General features: G+C 43.5%; 1 protein-coding gene across 1 annotated transcript in view; it reads left to right on the top strand.

The window, feature by feature from the left end:
• basp1 (brain abundant, membrane attached signal protein 1) overlaps positions 1–22,921 on the top strand; it is a 57,368-nt gene extending 34,447 nt beyond the window's left edge. Inside the window, exon 2 of the mRNA XM_085805427.1 lies at positions 22,167–22,921. Within this exon, the coding sequence (XP_085661553.1) occupies positions 22,189–22,860 (672 nt within the window). The 5' untranslated portion in view covers positions 22,167–22,188 and the 3' untranslated portion in view covers positions 22,861–22,921. The remainder of the gene's footprint in view (positions 1–22,166) is intronic.
• Positions 22,922–23,866: the final 945 nt, after the last annotated feature.

The raw sequence follows: 23,866 nt of genomic DNA, 5'->3' as shown, positions 1-23,866 counted from the left end.
ATCATCATCATCATCATCATCTGGACTGACAAAGAGAAAATGTTGGAAACCTTTTGATTTTCATTTTTCTTTGCAGACACAGTTGTTGTTTTTTTCCGGTCGATATTCCTCTGGCAGGTTGACGAGCAGCTTTTCAGTCGGGCCAACCAGGAAGTGGCCGCCGGCCAAACAGCAGCACATTATTGCATTGAATTAAATCAGAGTGTATCAACAGAGAGGGAGTGGTTGTGAAGTTGGCTGTGGCTGGAACTGTGAGGCCGTGTGTGTGTGTGTGTGTGTGTGTGTTGTACAGGGGGAGACCGAGTCTGTCGTTGCTGAAAATCAAAGCGTCTGATTGGTTGTAATCGGTTCATCGCTGCAGCAGCAGTGGAGCAAGAAGCCGAATGTGGTTTAATTTCTCCACAACGAGCAGCAACAAATCAGAGTTTGAGGTTTTCCCAGGAAAACTGTGCATGTTTCAGTTTGTGTAGAGGTTGTTTCCACATTGTACTGTACATCACTCATTGTCTCTGAGCAGCAAATGGTCAAATAACAAGAGACAAGAGACATCCAGTCAAAGGAAAAGGAATATTTTACGTATAGATGGATAATAGATGGATGGGATTTTCTTAATCCCAGGTTTGAGCCTTTTTAAAGTGTTTTGTGTTGTCTTGTATGTCCTTGTGTGTTTTTTTTGTTTCTCCACCTGACCTGGAACAACCGTACACAAATTCCTATGTGTGTATGCACAAATGGCAAATAAAGATTTTGACTTTGACTAAAGAGAAATCAGTTTAATTGAACATGAGAGTTACTCCAGCTCCAGTTTAACATTCTCACATGAACACATGATTGTTTTGTCTTTCTTAATGGTCACCATGTCTCAAGACCATTCACTTCCATTGCGTAGCTACATGAAACAAGCTAACGTAGCTTGACTGTGTGTAATGCGTCAGAGCTCTGTCGTCCCATTGGTCAATCTCAAGGTCCATGTCGTAGGAAATTCAGATTAGCAAAAGAAATTCCTAAATTTCTAACATGTTAGACTCTCTGTCGGGGCGTCGTAGAGCGTCCTTGACAGCACATCGTTGTTTTTCCACATTTGTTTGTCATTCCCGATGTTCATAATCGGGCCTGATGCTGGAAATTTGTTAGCCACGACAAAATCGTGCCTGAGACCAGACCGGTCCGAGCTGTTAGCGCAGTTAGCATCTTCCTAATGGCAAGGATTGTCACATATTCTGGGATGTTCCTCCATGTTTCCTGTAAATATCAAACATACAGAGTGTGAGCTGCAGCTGCTGTGTGTCGGCTGCACTGAGCTCTCAGGCTGCTGCTGCTGCTCATGAATATATTAATGAGCACTGGTTAAATGTGCATATAGTTATCCATGTAGTGTGGGCAGAAACAGTTACAGATATATCTGTAATCTAACATGCATGTAATCTTGAATTAAACCCAGGTCGTAGACTGAGCCCACTGAGATGCGTGGAAATCGTGCAGCCGTGTGTGATAAAGTTTTAAAGCTTTAATGTGTTTCTCATCAGCTTCATTAGCAGCTTCTTCGGCTTCGTCCGTCGTTAACGAGGAGACGCTTAATGTTCACTAACGACAGCAGGCGGTCGCTCATCCAGAACGGAACCAGAACGGTGGACACACGTCTGAGCTACAGACTAAACACAAACCAGTCAGAGGACGTTTCCTACAGACGGACAGAGACACATCAGGTTGAACAGGAAGTCCTCTCCGTTCAAAACAAAATAAATGTTTGCAACTGGTGTGTGTCAGCATGTTCATTCATGCAAAAATAAAATAGGTGAAACTTAGGATCCTGTTGTGGGATACAATGGAAATGAACCATTGTGACCAAAAACCTCTACCTCCTCCTTTTTCTAGAGAGAAATGAACACACCACTTCCTCCTTTCCTTCCAGTGTAAAAAGTCTTTGGCTCTCGATTGTAAAAATCTGTTGCTGCTGTTTGAAGAGGTAGAGTAGGTCAACGACAGTCCGCTGTTCGATTCCCAGCTCCTCTGAACTGAACCCAAATCGAGCGTGAATGAGTTAATGTGGTTCGATTTGAAAAGCACACACTAAGAAATACAAGCACCAATTTGTACCTAAAAAGGTACAAATGCTTGTTGCTGGGGGTGTACCTTTTTGAGACGCATTTCTGTATATTTTTAATGCTGGTCCACTTCTGTACCATATCAAATTGGTCCATTTAAAGTACAATTGTGTACCAAATGTACCAAAAATTTACCTTTTTAAACTACAGTACAGCAATGCACCCATTGAAAACAACAAAAATGCACCAGAATCACCCACAATAATTTATGTTTGACCATTTATTAACATTAAAAGTGACTATATCTTTACATAAAATGTTAACTACATCAATCTCCACATATACAGTACAATTGTGTGCCAAATGTACCAAAAAATGTACCTTTTAAACTACAGTAGCCTACAGCAAAGTACCCATTCAAACGGTTACTATAATGTAGCGACGAAGAAATGACAAAAATGCACCAGAATCACCCACAATAATTTCTTTTTGACCATTTATTAACATTGAAAGTTCATAACCCTTACTTTATCACTATATCTTTACATAAAATGTTAACTACATCAATCTACACATAGACAGCAGGTCCACCTCAGTCACCAGAGACTGACAAACAGGTCACAGCAGAGTTCAGTTCAGAAAACAAACTTGCTCATCATTCCAGTTTTGTTGAAGCATCAGATCAAATGCAACGAGGAACAAGAAGCAGCTTCAACAATCAGTTCTTCTCTGTTGTGTCAGTACATATCGGATATCCGTGTGCATTTGTTTCCAACGAAGCCGGTGAGAAATCAATCCATGCAGCGGTGGATAACGTTATTTATATTTTATTTGGCTAAGGTGAAAATGCAGCATAGTTCCTCTTTAAACTATTCAGTCTGTATCTGTGGTCTCCTGTAGAGCTAAAGGCCTCGTTCCTTCTGTCAACTCTGACCTGTTGAAACTTCTGCTTCTCTTCATAAGTCACATATTTACCCCTGAAGCTCATGTTTGTTCTCCTGTTTCGTATCTCCGGGTCAGTAACAGGTGGCTCAGGTGGAGCTTTTATAGGAAGTTTTCCGTAGAGTGTGTTTGATGCTCGGATCGACTTCTCTGCTCCACTTTTTATCTTCTGTCCTGCTGCTTTGAACAGATGTTTGTGGAAATGGATTGCATTAGAGCTTGGCTTATACTCCCACTGTTGTCTGCCGGGCGGCTTCTTTATGTGTCTGAGGGGACTTATAGAGTGTGAAGTCGATGTGACCCAGAAAGCCAGATTTTGGGGGGTTGAGAGGCGTCTGCCAGACTGTTACTAAACGCCTCGTCATGTTCTCGGTGGCTCGGGATGGCAGCGAGCCAGGAGCAGATGCTGAAGCGAGTCCGCACTAAATCTGGACTCGTTTTATACGTATTTATGTCTCTTTAATTCGTCCCCGTGCACTCGGAAACCCGGACCGCCATCGCAGTTAGAACTCAGATTCAACCTTTTATTGTTGTGTTTGTTATAAACTTCAACAGCTCCCCTCGGTCTGCTGGTTCTGGTTTACATAGTCTTCAGCGAGACGGTTTCTTCTCTTTTAAATCTGTGTGTGATGAGCGTTTTCCTAATTTTCTCCGGCTCTTGTTGTCCTCATGGGTCAAATTAACCCAATCTGTTCCCTTCCTCCATCCTTCCTTCTTTCCACAATCCTTATTCCCTTCCTTCTTTCCTTCCTTCCTTTCTCCCCTTCGTTCTTACTTCCTTCCTCTTTTGATCCAATTGACCTGATCTGTGCCCTCCCTCCCTCCCTCCCTCCATCTTTCTTTCCTTCCTTCTTCTTCCTTCCTTGAATGAATCTGCTCCCTCCATATTTCTTTCCTTCCTTCCCCCTTCCTTCTTTCCACAATCCTTATTCCCTTCCTTCCTTCCTTCCTTCCTTCCTTCCCTTTGTCCTTACTTTCTTCCTCTTTTGATCCAATTGACCTGATCTGTTCCCTCCCTTCTTTCCCTTCTTCCTTCCTTGAACAAATCTGTTCCCTCCCTCCATCTTTCTTTCCTTCCTTTTTCCCTCCCTTCCTTTCCTTCCTTCCTTCCCTTCGTCCTTACTTCTTCCTTCCTTTTTGACCCAATCTGTTCCCTCCCTCCTTCTATCTTTCCTTCCCTTTACCCTTCCTTCTTTCCTTCCATCTATCCCTTTGTCCTTCCTTCCTTGACCCAGGAGGACAACAGGAGGGTTAAAAAAAAAGGCTCTATATATTCACTTGAAATAAGTAAAATCTGTTATCACAAGCACAAAAAAAAGTTGCTTTCACTGGCAGATTTTTCTACTTATTTCAATTGGAAAAATAGTTTGAAACAAGTGAAAATGATCTAAAAACAAGTCAATTTTTAGGTGATGAGTCTTATTTTAACTGGAAAAAGATTAGTTTTGACAGGAAATAAGACAAATAATCTTGGAAAGATTCTGAGTTTTTGCAAAGCTCCACTAAGCTGAAGGACAGTAGATTTATGCATTTGTAGTTTTTTCATGCTGACTCTGCAGGGCAGCTGTGAAGAGAAGTGGGAAACCAGTGAGAATCCAAATCTGCTTCTTCCACGCTGTTCACAGTGAGAAGAAAAGCAGGACAAACCTCGATATATGTCACGAGGAACTACTTCTACTCTGCATTCAGCAGCAGGTGGACCGGGTGTGAGGAGGAGGCGGGGCCAACGTTGAACTCCTCCTGACTTCAATCACAGACCTCAGGCGATAACAGTGTGAATGAATATGGATCTGTCGCTGCCACATCCTTCAGGAATGCGCTGAGTGTTTTTCAAGTTCAACGGCCGAGTCGATCTCTGCAGCGTTCTTTGCAATTTCACAAAGAACTCACAAGTCGATGTGTCACCCTGCATATTTCTGAGGAGAAATATTGAAGACGCCCGGCCGTCACCTCCGACGGCCTCTCGACGGGGAAATCATTACAGCCTCAGTTAACATGGTGTGATGTTTGAAAGAGGCACAGAAGGGAAATCAATGAGCATCAAGTAACAATGGCTCCTCAAACATTGTGGATTCCTCAAGTGTTATGAACATGAACATGAAGGTTTGAAGCTGTGGTGAAAACACAAGTCACCTGTGAAGCTCTTTAGTTATTCAAAGTTTTAGTTTATTGCTTTTCAGGCACCGAATGGTCTCCACTTATTCCAAAGAATATTTGTCAGATGAATCACCCTAAAATTTTGCATAATCATGGTTTTCAAGATGTTTAGATGTTTGTGTTAAAGCTCCATACAGTATAAAGGTAGATGTTTGTGTTAAAGCTCCATACAGTATAAAGGTATATGTTTGTATTAAAGCTCCATACAGTATAAAGGTAGATGTTTGTGTTAAAGCTCCATACAGTATAAAGGTAGATGTCTATGTGTAGTGTGATTATAAAGCAGCTCTAGGTTCTATATTAATACTGTGAAAGTATCAAAGCCTCAGTCCACAGAGAAATGCACACAGCCTGGATTCAGAAACTGAGCCTTAAAACCAGCCGTCAGGACTTCCTGTCACTTTGTGATGTCACTATTAAAGCCCCGCCCACCTCCACTATTCAACACTTGCAGGATCACTCAGTTAGCTGACCAGTTTTTCCACAATCTGAGCATTTGCAACAATTTCCAGCAAGTTTAACACTGAACTTTGTGTTTAAGACTTCAAGTAATTTCCTAAAAGAACAAATTCCTTCACCATGGTTCTTATTGGTTACTATGTATCAAACTTCAGGGATTAATAAATGAATCAGTACGAATGGATCTTTGCATGAATATTTATGAAGTATGTAGTTGATGCGCCTGGAGCATTCATTTTTTATTAACGTATCTGTTCAGTGTTAAATATTTAAAGGTGTAATCTCCACCCCTGGAGATCAATACACTATTCTGATTCTGATTCGACTCAGGTCATTGACACAAAAACATTTCAGCCATTAAACTTCATTAACTTTGCGTCACGTCCCCCAGAGGACCGGTTGGGCGAGCCGCCTCATGCCCCCGTCACACCGCCGCTCACTGGGATACGGAGTGAAGCTCGGTCCCTGTGGATTCATAGAGCTCAGTGAAAACCATCATCAGGAGAACTGATCCTCCTGAGACTCCTCACCTGAGCAGCCGATGAGTCTCCAGCTTCACCCAGCGACAGTGAATTCATTCATCACACTGCAGAGACACATTAGCGTTAATCCAGAACTCATCCAGCTCCTGTCTGTCTGTCTGCAGCTCAGAGAACTCATCAGGACGGAGCTTCTCCTCCGAGGCCCGGGGCTCAGGCTGGACTGTCTGTCTGTCTGTCTGTCTGTCTGTCTGTCTGTCTGTCTGTCTGTCTGTCTGTCTGTCTGTCTGTCTGTCTGTCTGTCTGTCTGTCTGTCTGTCTGTCTGTCTGTCTGTCTGTCTGTCTGGCTCTGGCTGCTGTTTTCCAGGTTCAGGTCCATGTAAACACCAAACAGGCCTCGGGGCTTCAGTGGGCGAGCCGCCGCCGCCGCTGCTGCTGCTTTTGTCCCCGGCTTCCCAGAGTCTTTTATCTGTCTGAGGAATCAGGGCTGAGGCAGCGAACGCATATGACAAGTCGGATCGGTCACATTAACCACAGCAGCGGCTGAAACTGTGTGAGGAGTGGGTCACATCAGGCATTAAAGGCTCACTGTTTGTCATCAGTTTGTGAACCAACAACTACAGTATTTAGTATTTATCATTTAAAGGTGTTCAGAAATGTCCGTTTGTCCTGTTTGTCACGCCTCCTTCTACGAGTTTCCACGAGTTGCCGCACGAGTTTACCCGATTAAGGAAAACAAATTTGATTGGTCGTTATCGAGCGGGCAGGATGTTAAATATTTGGGGCGAGACCGAGCTCGGTGTGTGTGTGTCTCAGATGTTTGATTGACGGATGACAGATCCAATATCAGTGGCTGATGAATCTTGCGCAGGCTGACATATAATCCGTGCGCCTGCATTATCCAATGCGGGAAAAAAAATACACACTTTCATCCTGGATTTACTGGAAAATAGAATTTTGCACAAAGTTTGGCCTACAACGTCTGATAGATGAGTTATTACACTAATGTTAAGTCCCACAGTGGGCTCAAATTCAATTTTCTTTTCTGTACAGCTTTAAAGATATTTGTTTCTTCCATAATCATGGTTTTAAATGATGATGAAATTTAGTTATTTTGTTATATGTTATTTGATTACTTTTAATCTTAAGAGATATTTTATTTTTCCAGTCACTGCTGACTATAAATAAATGTGACAAATGTTGTTCTGACCTGCCCTGAGTGGGTTTTGAACCCTGGTCTCCCGCACTGCGGGCGATGATGCTAACCGTTTCGCCAAGAGGTCAATGGCCACTTGGCAAGTGGGTTAGCACATTTTTTATGGGTGAGTGAGTTTAACTTCAGTAGTACCGCTAACCGCCACACGCTGTCACTTCTCCTTACTGGTGACTGTGGCTATACCCGCGGACCTCTGTTACACTCACCCCCCTAAACTCACTCCACACAGGGCATCCGGGTCACGGCACCAAGAGGTCATTGACTACTTGGCAAGTGGGTTAGCACGTCTTCAGTGAGTTTAACTTCAGTACCGCTAACCACCACACGCCGTCACTTCTCCTTACTGGTACCTCGTGACTGTGACTATAACCGCAGACCTCTGTTCAATAAAGATGGCCGTCTCCTCTGTGACTCCGCTCACAGGGTGAGTTCCTGTACCATCGCCATCTTGGCAGTGTCTGACTCCGCCTCCTAACTCCCAGCTAATCCAAATATGGTCAAAGAGGAGGTGTTAAAACCAAGGGGGCAGTTGTCGGTCTGAGAAGTGAAGCTCACTTCCGCGTTAAAAGAACTGCAATCCCCTCATCTTCCTCTGGGGGCTGGTGTCAGAAAGCAGCATTCTCCATAGACCCCCATGTTAAAATCGACGACTTTACATCCTCAATAAACATGATCAAAGCCTGGTGTCAGCACGTTTTTTGGTCTCAATCGATAGCCCCGCACACACTCTGAGGGGGGTGAATTTTTTTTTTAACTCTACCATTTTACTATTATTAGGTTTAAAATTCTGGCCAATTAGGGCGCGGAAACGTTGAGTGACAGGTCCGAGCAGCTCCGTGGACAGCTGCTTCGAGGCCAGTGGGCGGGTTCTCGGCCGGCCAATCCAACATGGCGCTGTTCAGGCCGCCATACTTGAGTCACAAAAACGACTCCCCAAAACCACTGGGTGACGTCACGGGTGCTACGTCCATGTTTTTTACAATCTATGGCTAAAACTTGATGGGCCTGGTTGTTTATTCCTGCTGTAAATTGACTCACTGTCGGAGATTCACTCTAGTGGTCAGGAGAGGAACTGCAGCTCCAAACAAGCTCTTGTAAAATGTATATCTCCTCAAATTTCCTTTTAAAAATCCGCCCATGGACACCGACATCAATCATTTGGAGAAAATGTATAATTAAATGTGGCGTCTTGTTCTTTGCTGATGGTGTTTGTAACACAGTGAGTTTTCATCAGCTGCTGTCGACTGATCCTGGTTGTAACTGATGGGAGTTGTGTGTGTGTGTGTGAGAGTGTTTTGCTGTGATAGCACCTGTGCCGTCAGTTATGGGAGGCTCAGAGTTTGACCTGGATGTGTCAGACAGCAACAACAATCTTTTCAGCGTTTTACAAGCGAAACAAGGCCAGAGGCTTCGCTCGCTTACACAATAAATCAGGACGCGGTGACAAACGGTATCACAGAGCAGAGAGCTGTGTTTGGTTTCTCTCCATTTGTTCCCAAACTGTTCTTTCATGTTGTTTCCTTTGCTTGCTCGGTCTTCTGCCTCCAAGGTCACCGATGAACTCCGTGTGTCCACAGTTTGTGCTGCAAGTTACTTTTCCATTCAAGACAAAAAAAAACTTCTGCTTCGGCTTTGCAGACACGGAGGTCATTTGAGCGTCTGAGGAGACGGAGGATTTTGCTGGACTGAAAATGCCACCGAGTCCACAGAGGTGGACGTAATCCCTTTTCACTTCCCTCTCGTCTTGTTTTGTCTTGTTTGTCGGTCGCCTCCGCTATAGCACAACAAAGCGCTGCAGCCATTTTGCATTCAGTAACTACAAAACTGAGTCTGAGTCTGAGTGTGGGGGGAAGAGAGAGAAGGCGTCTCAGAGCGCCTCGCTGGCTTTCATCTCCGCTGAGCGCGTCCGCGGACTCGTAAGCAGCAGCTGAACACACAGCGGCTCTCTGTGGCCGATCAATAACCGTTTCCATCCCCGCCGCTTTGCTCAAGCTCCGGCAATTTGAGGATTGATCCTCTAAACACCAAATGAATGTGTGTGTTTATTCATGCCTGCCAATGTGTTTAGTGCTTGTTTCACTGCACATCGGTGTGTGTGTGTGTGTGTGTTTGTGTGTGCAGCCCGAGGCCAAAATAAGCAGTGGGCAGTCTGTGTGTTCTCTGTGTAATTAGACAGCTCTCCAGAACAAAGTGATGACTTTGTTTAGATCACTTCCTGCTTCAGTGGAATCTCCATAGCAACTGGCCACATTTACTTTTCAAAAATAGACGTTTGCTTCATTAAAAACCGACCGCGACGTCTTTTTTTTTCTTTTTTTAGCAGCTTCACAATCAGCTTGATGTCAACTCTCATTCTTCTTTTAGACCTGAAAGGAGAAGTGCTGTTTTTTTACAACCTGGACCTTATCTCTGGCATGAAATACAATCTTTTACTCACTCATATAACTTTGGTGTCATTAGGATCCTTCCGATGATATTTAGATCCATTCGAGAGATGTGTATATCCATATAATGGGAGTGATGGGGGCACCGAAATGCAGCGTCTAAATAATACATTATCTGCCACGAAACTCGTTCATTTCACCAATATTTAGTTCTGATAGGCTAGTGCTATTCCCCTCTGAGTCCGGGGTTAGCTGTTATCAACATCCAGGTTCTGTAGATTTGACCTACTGACCTCTGACCTGGATGATGGGCTCATTCACTCTGCCCCTTTGTGTATATAATTTTTATAACTATAATACCCCTGGATAAACAGTATTGTTCCGTATTTAAAGCAATTTTTTATATTTTTTGTGCAACATGGCTGAATATTTGTCAGATTTTGAGGTTGTGGGCGACGACTTTGAACATGATGGACGTCCTTATACCGTCTTGAGCCAGAGTATGGATGAGGAGTTGTTTGAAAGAAGGTTGCAGAGTCAGAGAGAGAGGAACATCTGGCCAGAGAACAACAAACCGCTGCACGTCCGTGAATAGATGGTAACTAGTGGTGTTTTTGTGGAATTGCAATAGCATATCATTACAAAATACTGGTGAAATGAACGAGTTTCGCGGCAGATAATGTGTTACTTAGAGGCTGCATTTCGGTGCCCCCATCACTCCCACTATATGGATATACACGGCTCTCGATTGGATCTAAATATCGTGGGAAGGACTCGTTATGATACCAAAGTTATATGGGTGAGTAAACCACTGTATTTTATGCAGGTTGTAAAAAAAACGGCACTTCTCCTTTAAACCCTGTAGAAGGAGTGGAGGTTATTGCACTCTGCAGAAAAGCCTCATGGGAAACGTAGTCTCAGTGCACACAGATGAAAGAAGCTGCAACACAGACTGTTGTAGTCGTCCTACCTGCTACTGAGAAAATACTTTTGCATTGTCTCTGGCTCTGATGTCGTAACGCTGGGCCAAAGTTTTGGAGAGTGCTGCGTTTTTTTTAAAATAGCAAAGCATTGTGGGGAAAAAAAAGAAAAGAAAATCAGAGCGGTGAGAAAGTGAGAGTGTCGTCTGCGGAAACGTCGGCCGTCGACTCCGAGTCTGAATCTGTCACTTCAGCTACTCAGAGCTCCCAGCATCCTCTGCTCCATCCACCCGGGTTCTTCCAACTCAGTGCAGAGAGCGCGCGTGTGTGTGTGTGTATGTGAATGTGTGTGTGTGTGTGTGTGTGTGTGTGAGCCAGATTTTCTGCTCCAGTTTCTCTGCACTCGCCTGCTGCAGTTTGGTGAAACAGAGTCGTCGTAAATCAGCCGGCTGAGAGGAAGTGCTGCTCAGGCCTGTGTTATGAATTACAGCGTCACACACTCATGTTGGGAGCAAATACACACACACAGATACACACACTTAAACACACACACCGACACACACACACACACACTAGATACTTCACCTGAACCACTTCAGCCTGTTCCTTCACACGTCACTGCTCTTCTATGTTATTATTACATTCATTTATTCAGCAGTTCAACAACAGTTTTTTTTTTTTTTTTTTACAAAGCGACAGCTTCAGTGTGACGAGTCTGACAGATTGTTTTTGGGGTCTGGTGTCTTGTTGTCACGGTGACGATGACCTGAGCTGGGATGCAAAGAAATGTTGAGCAGATGGAACTTTATTTATTTATTTATTATTTAGTTCATATTATTCCTTGGCTCATCTTCCTCCTCTTGATACTTCCTGTTAGGTTTGGTACACGGGTGCTAACAAACAATTAGATCTATCTATCTATCTATCTATCTATCTATCTATCTATCTATCTATCTATCTATCTATCTATCTATCTATCTATCTATCTATCTATCTATCTATCTATCTATCTATCTATCTATCTATCTATCTATCTATCTATCTATCTATCTATCATCTTTGGAAAGCAGGAGAGATTATGAAGAATTTATTATATCTTTCCACTCATTTTTGAACATAAAAGACTATTATTCTTTTAACTGTTATTTCTTTTCTGTCCCTTTTTTATTATTTGAAGTGAACATAAACAAACAGTCGACACTGCTAGGCTAGCAGTTCCTTATTGTTTCCAGTGTTGATGCTAAGCTAAGCTAACCACAGCTAAATCGTCTTTGTGCTATGTTTGTGTTGCACACATTCACTTCCTGATTGCATCAAATCCTTCCCTGATTGGTTGCTTTTCCTCCTTTTGTAGTGTTTTTTGTAACTTAGCAACCAGCCATAGAGCAGACGGCCTGCATCCAGGTCTGGTCCGGTCTCATGTTCATTTAAACGTCCATTATCACTGTGTGTTGGGGCCACTGGCCTGGTCATGTGGTGCGTTCACTTGCCTTGATGGAGAACCCGGTCACTTCTGTGTCTTATTACTTCTCCCCGTTAGGCTACTTAATTAATTAGACAGAAGTGGCCGTGATTTCATTTAAGGACTAATAAGCTCGAAAATGAGTTTTCGCTGTGACGGGATGTGCAGGATAATAACATTAGCTGGTGGTTGTTAATTAAAGAGATTAGACATGGGGGGAAATAGGTTGTCACAGGTTTACAGATTTCCTCAGCGTGTGATTATAACACAGATAAAAGCCTCAGTGGGGTCGGTCTATAGGAGCAGATACATACAAGGCAGATTCATACTGTTGTTGGTCATATAGAAGATATTGATTGACATCTACAGCAGCCAATGGCCCAGACTCTCAAACTATAATCAGCTACCACTTTGCCATGGTGACTGGTAGATGTTCTAGTTTTGAGGAGGAATTTAAAGGGATAGTTCACCCAAAATCCAAATTTCACTCATTATCTACTCACCCTCATGTGGACTAAGGCAAGGCAAGGCAAGGCAATTTTATTTGTATAGCCCGTTTTTACAAACAGTTTGTCTCAAAGGGCTTTACATGGCATCGTAACAACATCCTCTGTCCTTAGACCCTCACATCGACTGAGGAAAAACTCCATGGAAACCCTTTAAGGGCTGGGAGAAGTTTCAGAGTCCTCCGTGGCTTCTCTGAGTTACAGCGGGGCTCCGTGCAGAGAAAGAAAAGTGAGCTCCTTTCTCAACCGTCATATGGACATGCACTGCTGCGCCGAGCCTCGCTGTAACTCCGAGAAGCCACGGAGGACTCTGAAACTTCTCCCAGCCCTTAGTCCACATGAGGGTGAGTAGATAATGAGTTGAGAAATTTGAATTTTGGGTGAACTACTGTATCCCTTTTAAATGTTTGGAGACTGATTTTAATTTGAACTGCCCATGAGTGCAGGATGAACCATCAAACGTTGATTTTGATGTCAAAATACTTCATTTATCTCCCAATAAAAACATTACTATTGAACAGTGAACATGTGGATACAGAATTAAAGCTGGAAAATACATTTTTCTCGTCTCCTGAATGAGTTCCTCGGTGCTCAGGCAGCTGTAGGTGTGAAGATGTGAGCTGCTGCTGCTGCTGCTGGAGATCGGCTCACTGCTGCTCTGAGCTGTTTGAATGGAGGTCAGTGTGACACAGGAGGTGAAACTGTTGTGGTTGTTGTTGTTAGTCAGAGTGAGAGACCGTCTCAGTCAGCACAACCACACACACGGCCACAATATCAGAAGAGGGAACAAACAAACAAACAAATGACCAAGGTTACAATCCTCATCATCACACAGCAGCTTGTTTATTCTGGTTCCTAAAAATCATGGAAATGAGAAGTGAAGCAATAAAAGTGAGAGCTGATGAATGGAGCTGTTGTACTGGGCTGTAGCTTCTGGTCAGTGTTGTCTGTAGTGTTTAATCAGCTGTGGAGATGCAGCTGCAGATAGAATATGATGATTTCATTTGATGGTCAAAACATAGAAAATGGAGAGAGAAACAGAGAACAGGAGTCACAGGAAAGATTTGTGTTTTCATGTAGTTCATGCAAAAGCAGAAATGAAAGTAGAATGTAGTAGCTATAGATCAGGGGTCTCTGACACATCGCTCAGTTTGCCAAAGGATTAATTAATCAGATAAATTTGAAAACCTGCAATTTTACCAAGAATATTTGTCTTATTTCTAGTCAAAACAAATCTAATTCTACTTAGAATAAGACTCATCACATAAAAAGTAGCTTGTTTTTAGACACATTTTACTTCTTTCAAGCATATTTTCACTTAAAATAAGTAGAAAAATCTGATAGTGGAGCAAGTTTCTTATTATAAGCACAAAAAACTTGCTTTCACTGGCAGATTATTCTACTTATTTCAATTGAAAATTTGTTTGAAACAAGTGAAATTATCTAAATCTATCTCCTACTAAAAACAAGTTAAGTTTTAGGTGATGAGTCTTATTTTAACTGGAAAGAGATTAGTTTTGACTAGAAATGAGACATTTTGACAAGAAATAAGACAAATATTCTTGGAAAGATTTAGAGTTTTTGCAGTGTTGGTAGCTTGTAGACGTGCATCATGTGCGCTCACAACCAAAGCAACACCGTAGCAGGAAAAAGGAAAAATCTCAACTTTTTTGGAGGGAGCCAGTGCACCGCATGTCATGTGATAAGAATCAACCAATCAGCTCCACGGACCTGCTTCTCCTGCAGCGACCGCTACCCGGTTCCCTGTCCAGCTGTTTCTTCACTACTATTTCCCACATAACTTCTCCCATACAGAATATAAAATATAGAAATCTTCCTCATCTGTGTTGCTGCTTTGGTCCGAGCTCCTTCCCCTCCCCCTCTTCTTCCTCCTCCTCCTCCTCCTCCTGCTGCTCGCTGCTGTCAGGTAGAGTTTCTTCCGGTGGTGTAGACGGCGGTGACTGTGTCGGAGCTGACGGGGGAGTGGGACGGTGACAGCTTTAACCTTTACCGTGTCATCTTGGATGGCAGGAAGAAACACAGCAACATGCAGCAGCAGCAGTCAGGCCGGGCTCGCCGCCGCTCAGAGGCCGGGGGATTTACTGAGACCCCACGGACCTCCTGGAGACCTCCATCTGTCCGAGCAGAGGGACAGGACACGGGGATTACAGAGTGACCCACAAAACATGGTGCAGAGAGGAAAAAGAGATGGACTTTATTGTCCTGATGGGAAATTTTTGTCTTGGACCTTATAGTGAAAAAAAAAGAGACAAGAACATACATCCAGAAACTGTTAAAGGGATAGTTGAACATTTTGGCAAATTGGCCCATTGCCATAATCCCTATCAGTAGGTTCGTTACCTTTAATTGTCGGTGCAAGCTATTTTTAGAACGGCGGAGCAGAGCCGCGAGCTGCTCAGAGCTACGCTACAGAGGCTCATGAGATTTCTTGGTTTCCCTCATCAAATTCATCAAATACACAATCCAACAACTCCACAACGCTCTGGTGGACAAGTTGTGACCTGCACATTCACCACGCTATGAGATAATAACACAACGTTACCAGACAGAGTTGTTTTAGAGGGAAATTCATACAAAACCACTGATGAGCGTTGCCTTCAGGGACAGTTTTTCATCAAGAAGTCTCTGCATTTCCCTCTAAAACAACTCTGTCTGGTAACGTTGTGTTATTATCTCATAGCGTGGTGAATGTGCAGGTCACAACTTGTCCACCAGAGCGTTGTGGAGTTGTTGGATTGTGTATTTGATGAGTTTGATGAGGGAAACCAAGAAATCCCATGAGCCTCCGTAGCCTAGCTCTAAGCAGCTCACGGCTCTGCTCCGCCGTTCTAAAAATAAAATAAAACCTTAAAAATTAAAGGTAACGAACCTACTGCTATGACTATAGGGGTTATGGCAATGGGCCAATTTGCCAAAATGTTGAACTATCCCTTTAAAGTCCTTCCACAGTCGGATCCAACACCTGAGTGGAAATTAAAACTTTTCTCAAAGCAAATAAACCAGAGCTGGAAAAAGATGTGACTCCAAGAGAAACAACAAAATCATTGAGGAGAACAGGAGAATCTTCTGACCTTATAGTCGTCGTCATGGAAAACTGGCGATAGTGGTGGTTGCTATGGCTACAATCACAAAAGGTCGTGGCTCGGTTTAGGTTTTGGATGTGATCTTGATTTGGGTTGAAATAAGCGCTTCCATGGATACAGCTTTGGATAATAGAAGTAAAACACACAGTAGGCTATCTACTACTTTCACACGGGGAATCGAACATATTCATGAAAACAGTGGAGGGAGCAGTAGGAGTGATGATGATGGAGGGATTACAAAAGAGAGGAGCAAAGTGGGAGGTGTGATGGGAGGATGGGAAAGGGAGGGGTGAGGTGACAGATGACTCGCCGAGGAGAGTGAGAGTTTGAGAAGAAGAAGGAAAAAAACAAAAACCAAAGAGAGCCATCTGCTCCTTCGGGGAGTTGTGCTCGTCTTAAAACACTTTGCCTCCTCGGACGTGGATCTGATGGTCGATTAATAACGTTGTATAAATACTCTGTGCTCAGTGATCAATCATGTGTTTTGTGGGCTCAGCAGGCTGCGGGCCTCGCTCGGGGAGGAAGCTGCTGCTGAACACGGAGGAAAGAGGATCGAGGAAAAGTGCAGGTGGTGTTAATGGTGCGTTGGTGCACTCTCAAGGAAAATAAATGGACCCGAGAAAGATGTTTAAGATGTAAGAACAGAGAGAGAGCGCAGGTCCTTGAAGGGGTCTCAGTGGCGTCTTCAGCCGCGTGGACGAACGACTCACTGTACATCACCACCACTTAGCGACAGGTGCAGCTGATTTCAGGGGTCGAAAGGGAACAATGGGCTCCAAGCACAGCTCCACTACTTCCTAAACTTAAAGGGATAGTTCACCCAAAATTGAAATTTCACTCATTATCTACTCACCCTCATGTCGACTAAGGGCGGGGAGAAGTTTCAGAGTCCTCCGTGGCTTCTCTGAGTTACAGGGGGTCTCGGCGTAGCAGTGCATGTCCATATGATGGTTGCAAATGGATACCAAAAGTCTTCGTAACAAAAAGACACACCAAAAAACATCCAAATACCTCCATGTTGCTCGTAGGCCTATGTAATGTCCATCTTGTATTGAAGCCCCGAAATGTGAAATTGTCCTGAAAAAAATTAAATAAGTCTATTTTTCAAGCTTGTTTGTAGCGGAAGCTCCTCTTCCCAGTTCGTCCAAATTTGATGAACCGGGAAGAGGAGCTTCAAGAAGCTTCCGCTACAAAACAGGCTTGAAATATAGACTTTTTCGGGACAATTTCGCATTTCAGGGCTTCAATACAAGAGGGACATTACATACGAGCAGCATGGAGGTATTTGGATGTTTTTTGGTGTGTCTTTTTGTTACGAAGACAGTCGGTATCCATTTGCAACCGTTATATGGACATGCACTGCTATGCCAAGACCCCCTGTTTTTTCATTTTGGGTGAACTATCCCTTTAATGCCGCTCCTTTGTTTCCTGTCTTAGATTATTGGACAAACTGATTAATCCAGGTGTGTCTGACCATTGTGACTACTCAGACACACCTTGATTAATCAGTTTTTAAGCATTAAGTTCAGGAAGTAGTGGAGCTGTGCATATAGAGCCCATTTACAATCAGCGTTGTGGTCAGGATTCAGTAGGCCTAACCCTGAGCTCACAATCCAAGATGGCTGCTGCGTGTAGTGTTGGAAATCTGAACACTGGTCACTTGTGTATCAGCTGCTTAGTCTTGTTGTTGTGTCATTGAGTCCGAGTCCTACTGACTGTATTGTGCAGCTTCTACCTGTAGACCTGCGATGATGTAGCCTGTTTCTATTAGCTGCTATTAGCTAACGATGCTAACAACAACAGCAGCAGCTAAAAGGTTTAATTCTCTGACTTGTAACTGGACCAAGATCATCTCGTTGAGTTTACATCATCCAAAATCCTTTCTCAAACCTTTGAAGGCTTCTTTGGTCCAAACATCTGTCTTAAAGGGGACATATTATTGAAATATCACTTGTTGAAGGCTCTATAACATATATTTGCATGTTTGTCTTGCCTTCTGGCCCCCAAAATACGAGAATTGACAAAAAAAATCTGTTATTTTCATGCTCCCTAGGTTGAAATCCATGTGGTTTTATGAGCTGTTCCCTCACAATGATGACAATGATGTCATTAGTGCTCAAATTTGCATAATACCACCCATACCTGGTACTAGTAGAAGGGGCGGGGCAAGCAGTGGCTCATTTGCATTTAAAGGGACAGACACTGAAACCAGCCGTTCTGAACAGGGCTGTTTTGAGAGGATGAAAAGAGCTGTGATGTTTGATCCTTGGGGGATTTTGACCAAAGCATGTCACATATATGTCTTTAAAACACTGGGAATTATTTTAATTTGTCGAAAAGGCGCAGAATATTTACTTGGGTTGAACCCAGTGGAAAAAAAATAAGAAAAGAATAATTATCAGTGAAATTCGCCATAAGTTTCCTTTCAGACAGTGACTTCCCGTACAGCCGAGCGTCTCCACATCTCCTCAAAAGAAGTTGAAGAGATTTGGGAGCGTAGATGAGCTGTGGTCAGGGAACAAGACGTGATTTCACAGTGATTGAGATCAGGGATTTTCACTGGGAGCAGATTAACTTTTTACAGCCGCAGCAACAATGAAACTGTGTCTAAATGGATTGAGACACTTGATTCCAAATCCTTATTTGAAAAGTCAAGAAATCCATTAAAAGCCTCATTAATTGAAAAATGAAGTGAGGAGAGAAAAAAAAAGAGAAGCGCATCTCTCCGTCTTTCTGTCTTTAAACCTGTGGCATCCAAGAATTTATCATGAGGCTTATTTTAAAGGGATAGTTCACCCAAAATTCAAATTTCACTCATTATCTACTCACCCTCATGTCGACTAAGAGCTGGGAGAAGTTTCAGAGTCCTCCGTGGCTTCTCTGAGTTACGGGGGGGGTCCGCGCAGCAGTATTTGTCCATATAATGGTTGTCAATGGATACCAACTTTCTTCGTCCAAAAAGACACACCAAAAACGTCTGTAATGTCCCTCTTGTATTGAAGCCCCGACATGAGAAATTGTTCCGCCGGGCAGGAAGAGCAGTGAACCGAGACACTGGGAGCTTCCGCAACAAACAAGCTTAAAATATAGATGTATTTCATTTTTTTCGGAACAATTTCTCATGTCGGAGCTTCAATACAAGAGGGACATTACAGACGAGCACTATGGAGGTATTTGGATGTTTTTTGGTGTGTCTTTTTGGACGAAGAAAGTTGGTATCCATTGATGACCATTATATGGACAAATACTGCTGTGCGGACCCCCCCGTAACTCAGAGAAGCCACGAATAACTTCTCAAAGCTCTTAGTCGACATGAGGGTGAGTAGATAATGAGTGGAATTTGAATTTTGGGTGAACTATCCCTTTAAAGCCTTTTTTTAAATTTACTATTACTCCGATAAATAAGGAAATACTGGAAGTTCATTGTGGACTTCCTTTGTGTTTCCCTGCTGCAGTTTGCAGGTTAAATAAAGTCTTTTGTGCCGACCCGGAGCGTTTTCCCCAGGTTGTCTGGGCCCTGCCCCCAGCTCTTCAAACACTACAACCACACGCCCAGCAGCAAGAAAGCGTGCCTTTGGCTGAAAAGCAGCCATTGTCCTGCCCCAGATGATTGTGAGTCATTGTACTGGCAGCGCAAGCCGGGAGTCAAATGATGTGATGGTAGCACAGAAAAAGAGAGAGAGAGAGACCTCTATTGTGGCTCGTATAAAGCAGCGGCAGGGACGGACGCACGGCGGCGACCCCGGCAGTTCCCGGCCGGCCGCCTGGACGCTGCAGCGCGGGGAAGAGTTTTGCATGAATAGTGGAGTAATTCAGTCAGCGGTGACGAGGAGGCCATTAGCATTTTGAGTGGATTCACCGCCGCCGTTCTCCATCCCATTCACAGGTCTGATCTGTGAGCAGCCTGCAGAGTCGGTGGAGAACAGGTTTAACTTTTACAGGTGATTTAAAAATGAAGCAGAATCTCGTCCATCACATTTCAGAGCACATGCATCAATATAATGCTGTTTAAGACTATTTTAAAATCCAATTTTCTACTGTAGCACCATAAATATTATAAATACATTTTGTGCTTCTTTACATTAAGAGATGTAAATTGTCATTTTGATGTCAATTCGATTTTGCTGCAGTGTTTCCTTATGAATGGTTTGATATCTTCGTGAGTTCTCCTTGAACGGCTGCACATAGTTAAATAAATGAAATCAACACATTTTCTAGTATAAAGTCATTTAAGAAGCTGGTGTTGTGGCAGCAGAGTCTGAGTTGTTGCTTTTTAATTGACAGTTAATAAAGAGTGGAAGTGTTTTCTTTCTAAACTACTGTGACAGCTGGAAAACATATCTCAAGATTCAGCTTTTATTTTTTATTTTTCATTCTGAAATTAGAGAATTTAAAAATACACACAGTGGGCTACATTTTCCTTTGCCTTTTTTCTCATGAGCTCAACAAACCGCCAAATATTTTTCTTTGGCAGTTTGAAGCATCAACACACATTTCAAACAACACATTGTACCGTTCTGGAGTTTCTTTGCCTGATTTGTTGTGCTATTGAAATCCTCTCCCCCATCGAGTAGACAGATGGTGATATCTGAGAAAAAAAGAGCTTTGGTTGAAGGACAGAGCCAAGAATCTGCAAGTGTGTGTGTGTGTGTGTGTGTGTGTGTGTGTGTGTGTGTAGCCTGACTACACACAGTGCTATCTACCTGCTTAGTGGCTGATCAGCTACAGTCTTGAACAACAAAATCCAATAGAAAGAAACACAATAATACGCTGATGATACTCCGCTCTACGTGATGCTCCATCTGCAGCCATTTTGGTTTGATTGTTTGTTTTTACCTCATGTGCAGTTAGTTAGTTCATTCATAAAGGGCAGTTTCACAAAAAACTATAGGATGATACTTTTCCATTCGAGCAGTGTTGATTCATGCTGATAGTTTTGCCTTTATTTGGACTCATTGATCCAAGAAACAGATGCTTGTTTTCAAAAAATATCAAATATCACCATCGGATACGAACTAGTCTGCTTTAAAGGTCCAACGTTTTACTCTTTCCCAGTGTTTTATAGTCTAAAGGTAGATGTTGGTGTTAAAGCTCCTTCAAAATAAAGGTATAAGTTGGTGTTAAAGCTCCTTCAAAATAAAGGTATATGTTGGTGTTAAAGCTCCTTCAAAATAAAGGTAGATGTTTGTGTTAAAGCTCCATACAGTATAAAGGCAGATGTGTATGTGTAGTGTGATTATAAAGCATTAACTGACTGGAGCAGAGTGAACATCCTTCCATGTCTCATTCGCTACAAGTAAAAACTATTAAAATCTATTAGTTCCATGTCTGTGAGGTGTGAATTCAATTAGCTGACTGCAGCAGACCTCTGAGGAACTTAAAAGGCTATTTGATAGGAGTGTTGTCTCACTAACACATATTTTAATTTCCTTTCGCTCTTGGCATTTCAGCAGTTGAGGCACATTTTTCTATTTTTTCTTTCTCCCCTCGCTTTTTAATTAGAGGCACTTGATCCGCGAGGTGAGAGACGAGCCACGCTCAGAGTCTCTGAGGTCCAGGAATGTTTTTATTCAACCTTCCTTCTCCTCAACATTTGTTCTGATCTGACAGAGGAGGGTCACGCTGCCACGCTCTGAGAGATCTCATCAAAAATACAACACAAGATGTTTTTTTCTCTCCATAAATGAATGGCTGCTGCATATTCTGTGCAATCTGCTCTTTTACTAACACTCATGTGAACATGTCAGATTTTACACACTGAGAAGCTGCTGCTGCAAAACATTGATCAGTTTTAACCACAGAGAGAGAGAGTGAACATCACTCACTCTCATTGACTTCTGGTGTAGGACGGATATTCTTCATTGATGAATTGATTCATAATTGTTTCTGTGGTACTTTTGATTCTCTTTTATTTTACTTTTATTTGCTCTTGCTTTTAACTCTGTTTTTAGTGTTGTGTTTGTTTTTATTCTCTTTTATGCTTCTTTTTTTAAAGGGACAACGAGGAGTTTTGGAAAAGCGAAGTGTTTTCACACTACATTTATGAGCCTCCGCGCGCACTGTAAAATTCTTTGACCGGCGCAAGACAGACTCATGTTTTCATTCATCAAGAATTAAAGTCAGAGGTTGGAAGACGATCACATACCGTCGTAGTTCCCACCATAAACGGCGATTCGGCGGCGTTATTCTCATGACTCGCCACGAAGGAAATGCTGGTTGGCTCGCCCAGCATTTCCGCCACCACTAATAATAACAAAATAACGATAGAGACAAAACGATATATTTATCGAAAATGGGCCCATTAACAAGTGTGGGTAACGTAGATTCATCCACATTAACGTGAGACTTTTTTATAACCAAATAGAAACTCCTTGTTGTCCCTTTAATGTTTTGGCTTTATGTAAAGCACATTGAGTTGCCTTGGTATGACATGTGCTATATAAATAAAGATGCCTTGCCTTGCCTTACTAAAGTATTTCTTTTTTCCTTCAGTTTCAGAAGCCAGAGATCCAAAATGGGAGGCAAGCTCAGCAAAAAGAAGAAGGGGTACAACGTAAACGACGAGAAGGCCAAAGACAAGGATGCCAAAGCGGAGGGGGCCTCTGCCGAGGAGAGCGAAGCGCCGAAGGACAGCAAAGACGAGGCCCCGGCCGCCACCGACGCCAAGGAGGTAGCCAACGACACGGCGGCGGCGAAGGAGGCGCCGGCGGGAGACGCCGCCCCGGCGCCCAAAGAGGAGGAGAAGAACGCAGCTCCCGCCGCCAAGGAGCCCGAGAAACCCGCCGCCAACGCCGAGCCCAAGACGGAGGCGCCCACCAAGGCCGAGGAGAAACCAGCGGCCCCCGCCCCGGCCAAAGAGGCGGCGGCGCCCCCTGTTGCTAAGGAGCCCGAGGCGAAGGCGGCGGCGGCGGAGAGCAAAGATGAGGCCGACGCCAAAAAGACTGAGGCCCCCGCGGCACCAGCAGCCAAAGCCGAGGCGGCCCCCGCCCCCGCCACCTCCCCTGACCCCAAGCCCACGGAGGCAGCAGCAGCAGCACCGGCGGCGGCGGCAGCAGCACCAGCGAAGGAAACCGCCGCCGCTGCTGCCGCACCTAGTTCAACACCAGCCGCCGCCGAACCCCCGGCCAAGGAGGCCAACGCCACAGAGGCACCAAGCAAGGATCAAACCGTAGCAGTTCAAGATTAATGGACAGCTTCTTTTCGGAAATGAAAAAAAGTAAAGTACCTAACTCAACGACGATGAAGATGATGATGATGATAAAAAAAATGAAAATGAAATTAACTAGCCCACCCATATTATGATGATAATAACAATAACGATAATAATTGTAATAATAATGATGATGTGTTGTTGTGAACGAGGAGGACTGGAGCAAAACCACCTGGAGAAGTTTCCCACCGCTTGCAGATGATTATTGATTATTGCTATTATTATTGTTATGTTTTATTCTATTTTTTTCTGCTGTAGTATTTGAACTTTGATACGAGTCTGTGTCGGCCATCGCTTCACCATTCCACTCCCATCCTCCCATCCTCCCCTCCCTTCCTTCCCCTTCCCTCATATGGTCCAGGGGCGTAACCATGACACCCCCACGCCAACTCATCCTCCTCCTCAGTGTTGTGTCCTCGGCTTCGGTCTGGTACCTCTCGCTTTCTGGTGCCGTGGAGTTGTGGTTGTGTCCTTTTTCCGTCCTCCCCTCCCCTCCCCTCCCCGGCCCTGCTCCCCCATCCCCCCGTCCTTGGCTCTTTGGTATCGTTGGGTCGTGTTGCTGCCTGTTTTCCTCGTGGCGTTAAAACACACCGTTCAAAGGGAGGAGGTTATGTTTACCGTGAGGACCAAGGACATTCGGGCTTTCTAGGACATTCTGGAGGCCGGCTTTGCAGAGCGAAACACGTTCTTCTTAGACATATTAATATAAACAGTCATAGGAATTTTTCAGATAAGGTTCTAGATTTTGTACTGAAACCCTTAGATATATAATAAGTCAACTAAGTGGTTTTTTAACATTTGTAATACACTTATAGAAAATCTGCAAAGCCTCGCTGAGAAGACGTCTACAATGTTCTTAGAAAGACGGAAATCTCTGATCCTGACGTCCAAATCAAACAATTCTCACAGATAATAATAAGATTTGTTTTCTAAAGACACATCCACGACTGACCCGGGTGAAACGGGCTTCACAGTCAAGATA

The sequence above is a fragment of the Trachurus japonicus genome, chromosome 17 (assembly GCF_045865225.1).
Source record: "Trachurus japonicus isolate A0001 chromosome 17, Traja_1.0".
Taxonomy (NCBI): Eukaryota; Metazoa; Chordata; class Actinopteri; order Carangiformes; family Carangidae; genus Trachurus; species Trachurus japonicus.
This window is presented reverse-complemented; position numbering and strand designations above follow the sequence as displayed.